The 15,593-nt window shown below is 32.2% G+C and overlaps 2 protein-coding genes across 2 annotated transcripts; both read right to left on the bottom strand.

The window, feature by feature from the left end:
* Positions 1 to 2,614: 2,614 nt before the first annotated feature.
* On the bottom strand, positions 2,615 to 3,233 carry LOC120261741 (calcium-binding protein PBP1-like). The gene has a single exon (XM_039269722.1). The coding sequence runs from the start codon at positions 2,975 to 2,977 to the stop codon at positions 2,627 to 2,629; it is 351 nt and encodes a 116-aa protein (XP_039125656.1). The 5' UTR covers positions 2,978 to 3,233; the 3' UTR covers positions 2,615 to 2,626.
* Positions 3,234 to 6,575: 3,342 nt separating this feature from the next.
* Positions 6,576 to 15,518, bottom strand: LOC120261124 (DEAD-box ATP-dependent RNA helicase 29). Its single transcript, XM_039268847.1, has 11 exons — positions 15,016 to 15,518; positions 13,106 to 14,267; positions 12,908 to 12,965; positions 11,550 to 11,651; positions 10,327 to 10,372; positions 8,932 to 9,008; positions 8,692 to 8,744; positions 8,110 to 8,191; positions 7,974 to 8,030; positions 7,235 to 7,367; positions 6,576 to 7,080 (listed from the first exon to the last, which is right to left on the bottom strand). The coding sequence occupies exons 1-11, from the start codon at positions 15,434 to 15,436 to the stop codon at positions 6,866 to 6,868; spliced, it is 2,406 nt and encodes an 801-aa protein (XP_039124781.1). The 5' UTR covers positions 15,437 to 15,518; the 3' UTR covers positions 6,576 to 6,865.
* Between the last annotated feature and the right edge of the window lie 75 nt (positions 15,519 to 15,593).

The raw sequence follows: 15,593 nt of genomic DNA, 5'->3' as shown, positions 1-15,593 counted from the left end.
AACTGGCATGCAGGCAAGCCTTGTATTATATTAATGAAACAGTATGCATGTCATTTATATTTAAAATCTAACTTGTATAAAAATATTAAGAAGAAGTTTCCAAGAGATTTTCATAGAAATATTTACTGATTATCTAGTTTATTTCCAAAATGTAATAATTATTTGTGTATCTCTAAGAGCCCAAAAAATTTGCTTCCATTCCTCCTCCTCATTAAAAAAAAAAAAAAGAGTATTTAAATAAAAATAATGAAATGATAAAATATTAAAGTTATTTTATTTTATCTTAAAAATGAAATCAGAATTGCCTGAGTTTTAGTGGAATTTATGAATCTTGATTTTATATTAGGTTAATTATTCCTAAGGATTTAGAAGTAATTTTATGAGAAAATTCTTGTGAACCCTAGAGGAAGGGTTAATTACTAATATACTTTCATAAAAATTTTATTAGATATATCAGCCTAATATGGTTCAAACTTAACTTATAAATTTGATTATATATAGATCAATTATTAATTTTCCTTGATTCCCATAAAATATAGAAAGAAAAGAAATAACAATAATTTTTTTTTATAATTTTTTTTATCATAGATGTATATAAGAAAAAAATGAGTAGAAATACATAAAAGTAATTTCTTATTTTTACAAAGTTGCGCAAGTAAGAAACCCCAATTTTTTATATTTATAAAAATATGCAGAATTTTAAATTTTAGATATCAATTAAAGAATATATCTCCATTGGTTTACAAACTTTAAAAATATATATATATACATATATTTATTTATAAAAAAAATTAATGAATTAGAAGTCATATTTGAACTAATGTGAATTGTCACTCCATATCAAACAACCTGTCTTCATTCATCCACTCATGTGCATTGATGAACCAAGACAAAGTTCTTCATTGGAAACTTCATATCTGGTCTCTTTTTTTAAAATTGTCCAAATTTCTCATTTATTTATTTATTTTGTTTTTTTATAGAGAGATCCACATCAATTTGGGTTGGCTTTGACAAGTTTGCAGTCCTATTAATCTTTTTCACACGTGTGGATCTCCATTGGAAATATTAATCATTGTTCTTGTATATCATCAAAAGTATTTTTATTTTTATTTTTTTATAAAATAACAAATTTTGTCCAACAAAATAGTTGTTAAAAAAAATGCAAATAAGATGATTTAATAATTCTTAGAAATTTGTCATATAGGGAGAGATAACACGTGAAATAACACGCGGGATAATGATGGTGAAAGTATTGTTATACTAATATTTATATTGTAATAAGAGAAAAATTTAATATCGCATTATTTATCCATAATTTTAAAAAATTATTACTGGACTTAGTTTAATAATTTAATTGAGGTTTTTAAAAATATATATATATATTTTGCTAGAGTTATTTGATTTCAAGTAAATGAAATTGAAGTGTGAGTGAATTTAAAAGTGGAAATAATTGTATAAACACTATATTTTAATTTATAAAGGGTATTTGCGAGTGTGCTATAATATTTCTGAATTATTAAAAATTAACACTATACACATTTTAATTTGTTTTAAAAAAATATAAACATTGGTCCCACTTTATGTCCCAGTGTAAACATTGCATTCCATTCAATTTCCACCCAATTTTGTCACCATTTGCATTCAATACATGTGCAAAATGCTACTTCAAAATATAAAAAATATCTCCACTATGAAATGTGAAATATAAGAATGTCAAATAATAATAATTTTAATAATAATAATAATAAATTAATGTTTGTGGCTGAAAACAACACCAAAATGTGTTTTGCATTAGCAAACATGATGTGTCGGCTACTCTGATAAATCTTATAAGCATACTATGTTAAAAACATTTACATCATCAAATCTATTTATCATGTTATGATTTTATAAATTAGAAAAATCATTATGTGAAATATATGAAATATGAAATTTATATGAGAAATTTTTAATTCAATAAATAAAAATTCTATATTTTAAAATGGAAATACAATTTTTTTTTTTAAAAAAAAAAATGGTATCCAACACTCCAGCTCTGAGGGGGGAGGAGAATTAAATATTTGTTTAGTTTTTATAAATATATAATTTATATATTAATTTTTTTTTTAACGAATAGCATTTGTTTGGTCAGATATGAGAGAACCAATAATAATGGGCTATATTTTTTTAAAAAAAAATAATAAATTTTTTAATTTTTTTATTAAAAATCTTAAAGCAAAATTATTGAATGAATCAACTACTGAATAACCCAATTACATGACACAGACGGCTAAAAAAAGCAAAAAAAATGCAAATATTCGAATTTTTCTTTCCATTGTTTATAGTTTACAGAGTAAATATGGATCTCTTTTATTAAGAAAAATAAAGATTTCACCCTTCTAAAATTACAGAGCAATAGGATATAAGATACAGTGAGTGACGTTTGTTGCCCATTAATCTTAAAAATATATATATATATATATATATATATATTGAATGTTTTAATTTATGCAAGCTTGCATTAAGATTTTTCAAGAATTTCTTTGCATAATAGACACATATATAAAACATAAATCAGAGATAAAACAGGAAAAAGTAATGTTAAATCAGATTCAAATATGGGATACATTAAAAAAATATGTAAAAATCAGAAAGAGAAATCAGAAGAAGCAAGGGCATCATCAAGACAACGCCAAGATTCAGCCATGAGTTCAGGGCTCAATCTAAACATAAGAACACAAAACTCAGTCTGATTGAGAGCTCCATCACCATCCAGATCCCCTTCTCTCATCATCCCCATCAGCTCATCATCTCCCAAACCTCCCAATCCCATCAACCCCGCGCTCTTCTTCAAGCTCTCGAACGTGATCACCTCTCGATCCGGATCCATCAGCAGCCGGAACCCATTGCATAGCTCTTCCATCAATCCATCTCCTCCAAGCTTCTCCGCCATCGCTGGCAGGTAATCCTCAAATTCCTCATTCAATCTCTTCTCCATTTGTATCAATTAGACGCTTTAGATGCTAGCTAGAATTGATGCTGCTATTGATGCTGATGGTTGGTGCGAGAGATCGATGAGGGGATTGAAGGGATGGGGATTATATAGAGGAGTGGATAGAGATTGGGGGGGAAGAAGGGGGGATTCGAGGAAGGAGAGCATGGCATGGATGATGGGGTTCACGCCAGCGAGGAAGTGCGAGGGATTTGCGGGTTGTGGTGGTGGACTGAGTGGGGATGGGAAGAGGACGCGGAGATGGGATGCGCTCTTGAGTTGGAGAACTATATGTTTCTTAGAAGCTGCCAAGGAGTCGGTTTTAAGGGTATTTTCGTCATTCTCTCACAGTGAGGTCTTGTCACCGTGTGACAGCGGGCGCACGCTCAATGACGGATGTGATGACCTTTTTTTTTTAATTTATTATTAAGATATTAATATATTATTAGTTATCTTATCTATGCTATTTTTTTCCAAATTGTTTATTTACATAATTACTTTAATTTTTAATTTTTAATTTTTTAAAAATATATTTAAATTTATTATTCCCACCATTATTATCATATTAAATTTAACTATTAAATAAATTTTATATATATAGCCTTTGTTGTTTTTATAAAAAAAAATAAAAAAAACTAAAGTGCATAAAAATAATGTGTATTTAATAAATAAAATTAGAGTAAAAACTGAATAGAGAGGGAAGGGGAAAGAGAATTAATGGATACATATTACAGAGTGAGAAACGGGTAAAATAGAAAAACTAAAGTAAATGTGCATGTTTTCTTACCTTTCATGAAGGTAGAGATGGATAGATAAAACAAGACTGAGGCCCTGAGGGAGTAATAGATGTACTTAATTTTAAAAAAAATATAAATAAATATATATATATATATTATTATTGTTATTATTATAATTATATGGCTATAAAATGGTAAGCTATGGTTGCCTTATGGTGTTGTCAAACCTTATGGGCTATTATTATTATTGTTATTATTATTAATTTTAGGAACATTCCCAAAGGAATTGGGAATGATGGGTTCATCTGAATTGAGCACACTGAAGCTATGGTCAAAGGACACATGCTTTTCATACCCCAGGCAATAGGTAAATGTTTTGGGAAATTCTAGGATGTACCACTCAATGGTAATAGAAATTGCCATGAAATTACAATGATTTAGCATATATCAATCAATCACCACCCTGCCAGGAGTGGTAATAGCAAAGATATAGGACTAATAATTTCTTGATATTTTAATAGTAGATTTTTTTTTTTTTTATGATATTTGTATATTTTATTAAAAATCAGGGTTCGAATCTTAACTCATGCAAAATTAAAAATGTGTGAAATATCAAATATCAAATCTACACATGTGAATGTTTTTGACGTAGTTTATTCATTTAATTATAAATACATAAATAAGAGTGATAACTCATTTATTTCTTGTCAAAAATTAAAGATTTAACTTCCCCTTAACCATAATAGTCAAAAATCATGTTTTTTCTTCATATTTATTAAAATAAAAAAATTTATTATATACCTTCATTTATTATATACTACCTTTTTTTTATTAATCAATTGAGATTTAAAGAAAAAATTTATTTATAAATAAAAGATTGTTTAGAACTCATACCAAATAAGTAAACTCCCAAATTTTAATTTAGTGAATAATCTTTGAGCTGAGATAAAAAAGTTAATTAAAATTAAATTATTATTTTTTAGAAAAATATTTATACGCTTTTTTGGGCCAATTTTTGTGATAATTATGAAAAAAAGAAAGGAAGGGATATTATTTTGAAGAAAAACAAGTGAACTCCAAAACTTCGATTTATTTAACTTGTTTTTGCACAAAATTTACCATGATTCAATTCAATAAAGATGACTCAAATTAAGATGAAATTGTCAACTTCCACATTAAATAGTTACCGAATATAGACTTTTTAGGAATCTTGTGTAGAAACTAAGAAAATCTAAACCACACCTTAAGGACAAGTCAGCAAGTGATGGTGTAAATTGATGTGAAGTTGCCACTCAACTTACAAATCCTACTTTTTTGGGAAAAAGAAAAGAAAAATTATTATTATTATTATTATTTTAATTTTTAAAGTTCTTGGAAATTGGAACTTTGACCTTGTTTTGGCCTTTTTAGACTAAGTCACAGTTATTCAACTGTTTTGTGCTGAGAAAGGGTATCAAAAGGAATGTGTATTTAGTAGGCTTCACACTCTTCTTGATTCATCTTCTTCTTCAATGTATTGCTTTAATATTTAATTTGAATTGACTCAAGGGGGTCATATATTGGAGAAAGTCTTTGACATTCCACCAATTTTGAGTCCATTTATCATTTTTATCATTTTTTATTATTTAAAAAACATGATTAAATTGAAATTTGACCATGCATGGATAAAGTTCACTGTCAAAACTTTTAAAAATAATTTTATTAACTTTAAACCCCCAAAATATTTTATGTATACATTTAAAATTTATGTTATTTAAAGTTAAAAATTTATCCATGTAATTAGTAAATTATGATTTTATATTTTATTTATGTAAATAAAATTTACTTTGTATATATATATATATATATATATGGCAATGTGGATAAATAATATTATTTATACTATTTACTTGTACCTTACCATTGGCCATTGGGTCACACTAATATTGGCACTTTATAATTTTTTTTCAACTATGTCAATAATTTTCATGAGAGGTGAAAAAATATTATTTGAAACAAATATTAATTTTTAAAATTTTTGTATTTTTTTTTCATAATAGATATTTTCAAACAAACAAGCCATAAATTTCACCTTTGCTTCTGTCCTTTTCGCATTGAGTTTAAAAGCATGTGTAATATTTAATATTTTGCAATGAGTTTCCAAGTCATGTGAATATGGATTCTTTCTTAAATGGTAGGTTTTTTTTTAAAAAAAATCTTTTTTATAATTATAAATCAAAGTGTTTGTGTATAAAAGGCCTTATAAACTAATTGGCTAAAAAATGTAGTTGTTATTTGTGAACTGTAGGATACGCTTAATTAATTAATTAATTAATTAATTAATATACTATTATTATTATTATTATTATTGGTTTTAGAAGTAGAGCCGTAGAGGACCAGAGCTCCTATTTAAGGAAAGTTAAAGAATAAGCACAAATTTGTAAGCAAAAGAAATAATCTAAGCCCACGAGAGAGTTGAGATTTATTTCTCAATTATCATGATGGAAATTCAAACATACAGAAGTTATATGTGGCAGATGTTTCATTAATTCTAATGTCCATAGCACAGAAAGGCCTCAAAACATCATAATAAATATATAAATATGAAAATAAAATTTTACAATAATAGCAAAGAAAATTTAATCAAAAATCTTAAAATTTGGTGGTCCGTCCACCAAAATCCCTCTTACTTCAGAGTTTCAAATTGATAATCCTCACTAATAATAATAATAATAATAATAATAATAATAGTTAGGATGATTTCAAAACACATTTTCTAAAGATTCAAACAATAAATTAAGATAAAATTTAAATACAAATAGGCCAACAGAAGATAAACCATCAAGTAGGAATAGTATCATTATCAACAACTACTAAGTTAGACAACATTAAATCATTTGACAAGGCCAATTTCCATTTCTCATGATTGATACATAATGTCTAAAAGAAAAACATACTTGACATGATGATACACAAGACGGGAACATGCTTTGGGCAATTTTCTAAACTGAAGAACAAACAAATAAACAAAACTTTCCGGTTGACAAACTGAAGAATAACATATGGTATGGTAGTAGAAGATAAGCTGTAATGAAGTGCCAATTCAAAGATTTCACCACGCTTCTGATCCTTTTTTCTGATCAAGAAGTCGTATTTTCGAGACGAAAAAAAACAAGTTTTAGTTCTTTCGCTGCTTTCCCCGTTTCTTGTTGCCATGACTTTTATTACCTTTCGACTTGTTCTTCAAGCGAGCGATCCTGCTGACTTCGTGTTGTCTGTTCTTTCGCACTTGCTCCATGTTTCTTAGCTCAGATGGTGCATTTGCATTTGGCACCGAAAAGTGATTCCTCCCTCCTTTAAAATGCCTCCTATTTCCTCGCATTTGATTATTTCCTGCATTAGAACCATATGAACAAAACAGCAAGTCAAAATTTGCCATATTTATAAGAAAATAGGTTTGATAGACATCCATGTAAACCGACATAGTCAAAGTTATAAACTAAAAGAATTGATATTAAACAAATAATAAGGTGGTCTCCGAACGAACCTGATGAACCGATTCTATCATCATTCGGTTCCCCACTCCCATTAAAAGATATTTTCTTATGTGATCTTTCTTTCCACTTCTTGTAAATTCCAGTTTTGCCAGCTTGTACTCTTGCTCCACTTTCTGTCTTGACCTGCAGATCAAAGATTTTTTTTTTTTAAAAAAAATGACTATTCCTCTTGCATTCTATCTTTAAAACCATTGTTATATGTTTAAAACATAGCTAGGCATGGAGGCTCAACAGTGATGCTTTAGTTGCTTCACTAAGCAAGCTTACATGCCAATTAAAGCTCAGGCAGCAAATTTATTTCCTGAGAAAGAGCATAATAGCGCATATCCACAATTACAGATTTACAAGTGGGAGATGCAGAGCACATTAACTTAAATTTTAGCAACAAAAGAACTTGATTGCACACCCTACCATTTTTTGAAAAGAAGAAGAAGAAAACAAGCAGGATAACCTACTGATAACGAGAGCATAGCCAAGAGGGTCACTACATGGTTAAAGTAGTCAGACAGCCAGTTCAAATATTTTGTTTGGCTTAAAATACAGGCCAAGTAAAGTTCAAAAACTAAATATAGTATGCAGACACTCAAATTCATGGGAAAAAGCACGAGCCAAACAAGGTCAAATACCATAATTCAACCAAAGTTAAGAATTCTCCATAATCAGGCAAAATAATACATGAAAAAGTAAAGAACACTAGTTCAGAAGATTCAAATGATAGCTTAGACATACCTTTCCAGCAGCTGTTACCCGTTCACCATTGTTCAACTTGACATATTTTTTACTTCTCTGCCAACAGAACATTTTCAGGATCTCAAAACACTAGTAGAAATATTAATTAAAAAAGCTCTTTTTCTCTCTAGTTTACCTTGTCCCAGTGATACACCGATTTATGTTTCTGCATACCAGAACTATCATCTGCTACTAGATCAAGAACAGCAGCCTCAAATCTACAGATTCCATAACAATAATCCCGTGAAAGGAAGTTACTAAAAATATAAAATACTCCAGTTATCAGGTTACACAGGCAGAACATCATTCACTGGTTGCAGAAATTGTAATAATAAAAATTACAGCCCACAAACTGGATGGACATCAAGATATCAAGTTTCGCATTTACTTATCAGAAAAATTACGAACATATAAAACTTAAAAAATCAGTTCACTGGATTTGCAACAAGATATCATGTTTCAACCACATTCTGCATTTCTGCATTCTCCTACTAATCTGTTGAACTGCTGGCAATATTGAAATAATTAACTGTAGCTATTTTTTTTAGGGAATTTATAATTAATTAGCTTCAGTGTGAGAGTCTCCAGTACCCGCCTAGCAACCAGCCAAAAATTCATTGTCAGGTAGGGCCAAGCATATATTTGTGATATCCAGGTATAAATGACAATTGACCAAAAAAAAAAAGACGAATAATCTTGGAAGGCAGCCTTTTCTTACTTGTTTGATTCAAATCCTCGGCCTCCCTTCACTGATAGCCCAGACTCCAAATGCTAGCATTGCAAACATATCACATTGGTTACATTGGAAAATGAACTTTACAACTGTAACGAGGATTTCCAAAAACTCCAAATCACAGATTATTTCAGTTAAGAAGTATTTTTGGCAAAGCTACCACCCAATAGCTTTAATAAAGGGCTAGTTCCAGAATAACCCAAAGAAATAAGGACAAAAGAATACTTGATTCATGGGCACCGAACTTATGTAGAACTCATCATCCTTAAAGCTCATTTCCTTCCTTTTGAAACCACAAACTTCTGCAATTGATATTAAATGCAAACATCAGTATGATTTGAAAGAGGTAAAAGACATAATAAACTGTAAAGTTCATTGTTTCTTTAGCATAATTAAAGAAATGGATAACATGAAGAAATTAAAAAAATCACAATATTTAATAAACCCAAAGACAATATGTGGTCCGGACAACATCAATCCATACCACAGGGACAGCTATTGCTAACCCAAATCAAAATTTACGAGTTATTAGTATAAATATATATATATATATATATATATATACAACTTTTAGCGCACATCTTGAAATGTTTAATAGTTAATACATTCTACTAAATCACGAATATTACACAATATCTATTGAACACAATTCCAGAATAAATGAAATAAGCAGTCCACAGTTTAGAGTATCATCTGGATATTGACATAGAAGCCCACAAGCAAGGAGTTCAATGAAATACCAAATCAGACTTCACCAAGGTGAGACAATCTGATGCCCACTATATTAAAGCAGACTCATCAAGCACCAGAAAGAAACAAGTATTCCTATTATTCAAATATAAAAAAAAAAGGGGTTCAACAGATGATCCAGGTATTCAGTCAGAGAAATAATGCCGTGTTTTGCCAGATAGAGCTACCTTCCTCTTTTATCTTCCAACTTGCTTAGTATTTCTGGCAATTTATTCAAATGGGGTATCATGTTAGGTCATAGTTAGCAGATAGAAAAAGGTACACAAATTGATTATATCATGCAGATTGATTTACTTTCATCATACACTTCCTCACCCAAAATAGCACGTGCAACATACCAGGTGCTTGAAACTTGAATAACTTTGGACAAAAATATGTTCATTCAAACCTTTAATTCTTCATATGATTTTCTAATGGTTCCTATTGCAATGAAAACCTCCAGATGAAATTAATTTCATGATTAAATAGTTAAAAAACTTCTGAATTGCCTCCTGCAAAGTCATGTAAAACAAACAAGTTGTGCAACACAGCCTAAAATATGTTAGCCACTAAATAAAAGCTTAAGAAAGGTTGAGTCAACCTGGCAACTTGAACACTAAAAAAAATATTTTTGCCAGATGAAAATGGCAAATAATTTGACTTAGCAATACCCAACAAACAGAAAAGGACAGGCATGCATTAATGGTGAAAGCAGGCCTAGACCTCAAACTTTCCATAATGAACTGCAGAAAGGACAGGATAATATCATGTACAAGTGTGATTGGCATAGGAATGGAGCTCAAGTTAGTTTCAACATCGCAGCCTTTCTGATGAAAAAAGTAATATCAACCAAGAGGACTAAAAGCTTTGGTAAATAGAAGAGGATGTAACCTTTTTTCTCTTGATGCTTCAAATTAGCGGTATCTGGAATTATTTCCTGCATCACAAGAAAAGGTAACAATTAGCCACTGTATACATATTAAAAAGTAAAGAAAACAGTAAAAATGTTGATTGCCAAAGCAGAGCACAACAAGATAATGTCATTTTTGCAGTATTGAGTTTGCTCGAGCCTCACACATTTGGCCATCTTGTCCTTACGATAGGTTTGGTTAATCTAGGTATATCGACTCTTTAGAATTTACTCTCTTTCAAAGGCTATAATGTTCTTATGATAAAGTAGGTAACCCTAGCCCTCCACTTCATTTTATGGGAGCTATTGCCTCCATAGCAACGTGTAGGACTGCCCTTCGAGTGCCTTGATTTGTTGATGAATTCCAAACCTTTCCTATTTTGATTGTTTATGTGCTTGGCTCGCATCTAATATAGCATCTCTCTTAAATCATTTTCATGATACTTCTAGTTGGCATGCTCAATTGCCAATTGGCCATCATACTTTTAAAAGTGACAATGCACCCTTCATACTCCCAAATTGGTCTGATATGTCCAAAGTCAAGTATAAATATAACTCAATAAATACAATTTTATTAGTTAGTGATATTATAAAGGATCAGTGCAGGTAATTACAAAATAATAAAAAGCCTATTCCAGTGGCATCGCAAATCACATAGCAGCAAGCTTTTGGCAGAATATCGTCCTCTCTTTTAGATGGCATTCATAATGTTAGTAACACACCTAGAACAATAAATTGTGCTAACATACTAACTCAACAGCCTCATGAATTTCCCATCCCTTTTCACAAATTAAGGAATGTAAAACACCAATTTTGGGAAAATGTCTTCTCTGCATCCATTCGTAATCGTAAATGATGATATGTGAAAACATGTCTTCATAATTTTATTAACATACTGCACAGCACGCCATTTATCAGAAACATACATAGTTAGTGACTACACCTTTTCACTGGTCAAAATTAATGCCCATAAGTCAACAGGTTTCAACAATGACTTCACTAAGTTAGCATGGATAAGAGTCTGCATTTGTCTGTTTATGCAGCATACTTGTATTTGGGTAGATATATTTCTCAGCGGAATATCTAAATAATAGGTATTCCTAGCAACGTTACTTTGAATTACCAATCAATGGATGAAAACACGTTTAACATTTTCGAAAGAAATGTGCATGACTTTTACGAAAAGAAGAAAGGAGTATAATACCTGTGCCACTTGATTGCTAGATTGCTTTTCATGTACCAAATTGATGACCGCCTCATGTACTGCTCTTTTCTTTCTCATTACCTCAAGCCACTGATTTGGACCCTGCATTGCCACAAGCAAAGTCTTAAAAGAAGAGATAACTCACTCTTCCCCAGCATATATCAAACTTACAGATCACAAAATGCAAAACACCAATGATTCAACCTAAAAATAATGGTCAAGGTTAGGATTTATCAGTTCCAACTCCAGCAAATCAGTAAAAATGCCTTAAAAACTTACTACACAAGAAATTAGTTAATACAGATCTCAATTCTGCAGTGAGGGAAGCATGGCAATCATTTTCTCAACTTTATAGAATTATTGAAGTGCCTTGTGTTGAGTAAAGGTGGCTCTAGATATAAAGAAAATAGTAAACAAACATATTAACAAGAGGATGATGAGTAGTCATTATACTAAAAAAAATCAATATAAATGCTGGATTCACGATAATTAGAAAACTTTAATAAGCAAATAACAATATTTCCCAAAACCATAGCATTATTAGTTTCAAGATATTATGTAATCTTAACCATCAAGATACTCAAAGGACAGTCAACAGGTAATTTCTATGGTGCAGATTTAAAGATCTAACTAGCCAGGCTAACCAATCCCCTACAATTAAGATTAAAATATCCCACATCAACAAATATAACTTCTGAATTTTGAAGTACAAAAATGGCTTTGTTGAAAATTATTTATGGTAGAAGCATTATCAATCAAAAAAAGAGGCAACTATGAAGCACATCATGGACAGCAAGTGTCAGGGATTTAACACCACAATTTTGTTGATCACCATCCTTCTGAGCTAATCACAAGAAAAAAAAGTAGTTGATGACACCATAAGATCTAAAATTCTCTGCCCAAAATGAATACCAAAAGTGTATGATGCAAACATACAAAATCAAATAAATCAGCTGAACCAATAGATGAAGTATGTTTGAAAAATAAAAGGAAACCATAGAATGCATCCAATGTAACCTTAACAAAATGTATTCTAAACAGCAGCCATGATTAGAAAACCAGTATAAAAGAGATACAAGAAAGAGAGCTGCTTTTTGGAATTCACTAATGAAATCACCATTGTAATTTACAACAGTTTGACAATGGGAAATAGTGCCTTTACACTACATCAGACTTATATGCTGAGCATGTGGGCATGTAGATGCCTGCATAGGTTTCCATTAAGTCAGAATACGAGGCATTGTGATCAAAAGTAAATACAGGCAACACATGGCATAGTGTTGATTAAAGATAAAACAAGATTATAAACATAAAATAATTTGTATTCATTATTGGTCATCAAAGTGGGAAGTGATTACTTGAGGATGTTTTGACTTAGACGCTTCCCCTTCAGCCTCCAAAATGGTTTGCTTTGGTCTGCCATTATTCAATTAATCATCGATTATTAACCGACTCAGCCAACCAGGAAAAAAAAACATGTCACTTATTCAGAAGCAAGATAAAAAGTAGATTGGGTTCAACAAAAAAATTGGATAGTGATAAATTACATCACAAACCTAAATGCTTTTAGCCTTTCAGAAAATGCAAGTGCTGCAAGTTCATTAGATTCCAATGTATCCTTAAACATTGGGTGAAGACCTGGACGAGGAAAATCCTTGGCACGTCTGATAGATTCCCTGGAAGGTAAAGGTTTTGTCTTCGAATACAACCGGAAAGCATTTGAGCATGGTTTCTCCAATGCCACTAATTCTGAGCATCCATCAACTATCTCTTTAACCCTGTCAGAAACAAGATCAATAACTGTTTGAGGAAAACGCCCATATACTGTCTGCCCGTTTGCAAGTGCGTCATTAATTTTTGAATAAGCCCCCTCCATATCATGGAGAAGTTCCTCCTCAGTTGGAGCAGGGATAAGAGGTTTTGAAAGGAAAAGATGGAGGTCCAAGAGGTATGGCATGTCATCGTTTGTTACAAATGAATAAGCACTACCAGTTCTACCAGCACGAGCTGCTCGGCCCACTCTGTGAACGAAAATTTTCGGCTTTGGAGGGAAGTCCCAGTTCACAACATTATCAAGTAACGGAATATCAATGCCCCTGGCAGCAATATCGGTAACAATTAGTAGCATAGTTTTCCTGGCTCTAAACCTTGACAGATGGATCTTCCTGGCATCATGATCCATATCACCATAACAGACAGAAGGCTCAATGCCCTCCTGTCGAAAAAGAACATTAAGAAACTCCACATGATACTTTGTAGAGACAAAAATCAAGGTTTGCTGCTCAGAACTGATAACCTCCCGGACTAAATATAGTAAAGCAGCGTGTTTCTCTTCATGGCGTAAGGTAAAGAAGATGAGTTTGAGATCAGGGCTGATCTTTGTCTCCAAATCTAGCCTCACAAGCTGTGGATCACGTAAGCCAGCTTTTGCAAACTCAGCAAGTGCACTTGGCAAAGTAGCACTGAATAGCAATGTTTGGCGAGTCTCACTTAGCTGTGTAAGAATTTTGTGCAACTGTTCAGCAAAGCCCATGCCAAAGAGAGAATCAGCTTCATCAAAAACCACATATTCCACAGTACGCAAGGACATGCCCTCAACCTCAGCTAAATGGTGCATAAGCCGACCAGGAGTAGCAATTATAATATCAGGGTTCTGTGCCAATTCTTCAAACTGGTTTTCCATGCTATCACCGCCAACTAATAAACTAGTACGAAGGTCTGCAGAAAGATAGTGAAACAAAAGCTGAAAGTTATCCACCATTTAAGTGAAATGTGAATACAAACAGGCTATGCCACCAAAGCTTCAATGAAAAGATATTACTTTGAAAACCATTCCAAGCAACTATGAAAGTTCAGGTCAGTCAAAAGCTTTATCAATTCTTAGCAGGTACATATAACTAGTTTTAGATCATAATATATAAAAATATTTTAAACTTGCCATTAAACCAACAAGACCAAAGTCCTGTTCACTGACCAAACAAGATCAGAGAAAATTTTCTCTGTTGGCATCATACAAATTCAGCCCCAGTGTAGCTTTTCCCTCAATTTCATTTTTGACACTTTTGACCTACAGTGCAATAGCTCCTCATCATCATCTTGTTCTAGGCTAAAAAATCGAATGGCTTTAACTAGTAACAGCCATATATGAAGCTACCAAACTATACAAAGACAGCAAAATACAAATAATTAACGGTGGGTTGTATAATCTTGCCTTCCTTCTATTTCTATTTCAAATTCATCCTTTCCACTTTCAAGGAGTTCAGTGGCAATATAAAGCAAATACCACTCCTATTAGCAAATCTTACGAAATGCACTACAATCCTGGATTTTTCAGTTCAAACTTATTATTTTACATAATATCGTGCCACACTAAATCAAAAAAACTAGTCTAATAACAAAACATACCGATAAAACAACTAAGGAAAATGAACAGAAGAAAAAAAAAAAAAGATTTGTAAAACCTAACCAGTGAAACGCCCAATCTCCTTGGTGAACTTGAGCGTCTGCAAAGCGAGATCCCTAGTGGGCGACAAGATGAGCCCCCGCACACCACTCTGCGGCACATGTTGCCGAAGCTTTTGGAGCATAGGGATGAGGAAAGCAGCAGTCTTTCCAGAACCAGTGCGAGCCATAGCGACAACGTCGGAGCCTGCGAGGATAAGCGGCATGGTCTTGCGCTGGATCGGCGTGGGTACACGGTATCCCTTCCGGCGAACACCACGGAAGATCTCCGGCGAAAGCCCTAGCGACTCAAAGCCACCGGACTTGGCCTTCTTCGCCTGCTTACGCCTCCTCTTCAGCTCCGCCTTAGAGTTTGCACCAATCGCCAGCGCCTCCGCCTGGTCGGCGTCGTCATCGGCAGCGAAGTCCGGTTCTTGAAAACCCATGGATGACGGAGAGAAGACGAACGGCGGCGGGAAGCGATGGAACGCGAGGGCTAAAGAGAAACCAAACTGAGGTAAATTTATCAAAAAACCCTTATCAAAGTTTAGTTTTCCATTAACAGTCCTTTATTAAATTTTTTTTTTTTAAATGGAGAATAAT

The sequence above is a fragment of the Dioscorea cayenensis genome, chromosome 5 (genome assembly GCF_009730915.1).
Source record: "Dioscorea cayenensis subsp. rotundata cultivar TDr96_F1 chromosome 5, TDr96_F1_v2_PseudoChromosome.rev07_lg8_w22 25.fasta, whole genome shotgun sequence".
NCBI lineage: Eukaryota > Viridiplantae > Streptophyta > Magnoliopsida > Dioscoreales > Dioscoreaceae > Dioscorea > Dioscorea cayenensis.
Note: the sequence above shows the minus strand (reverse complement) of the source record. Positions and strands in the feature narration are given on the sequence as shown.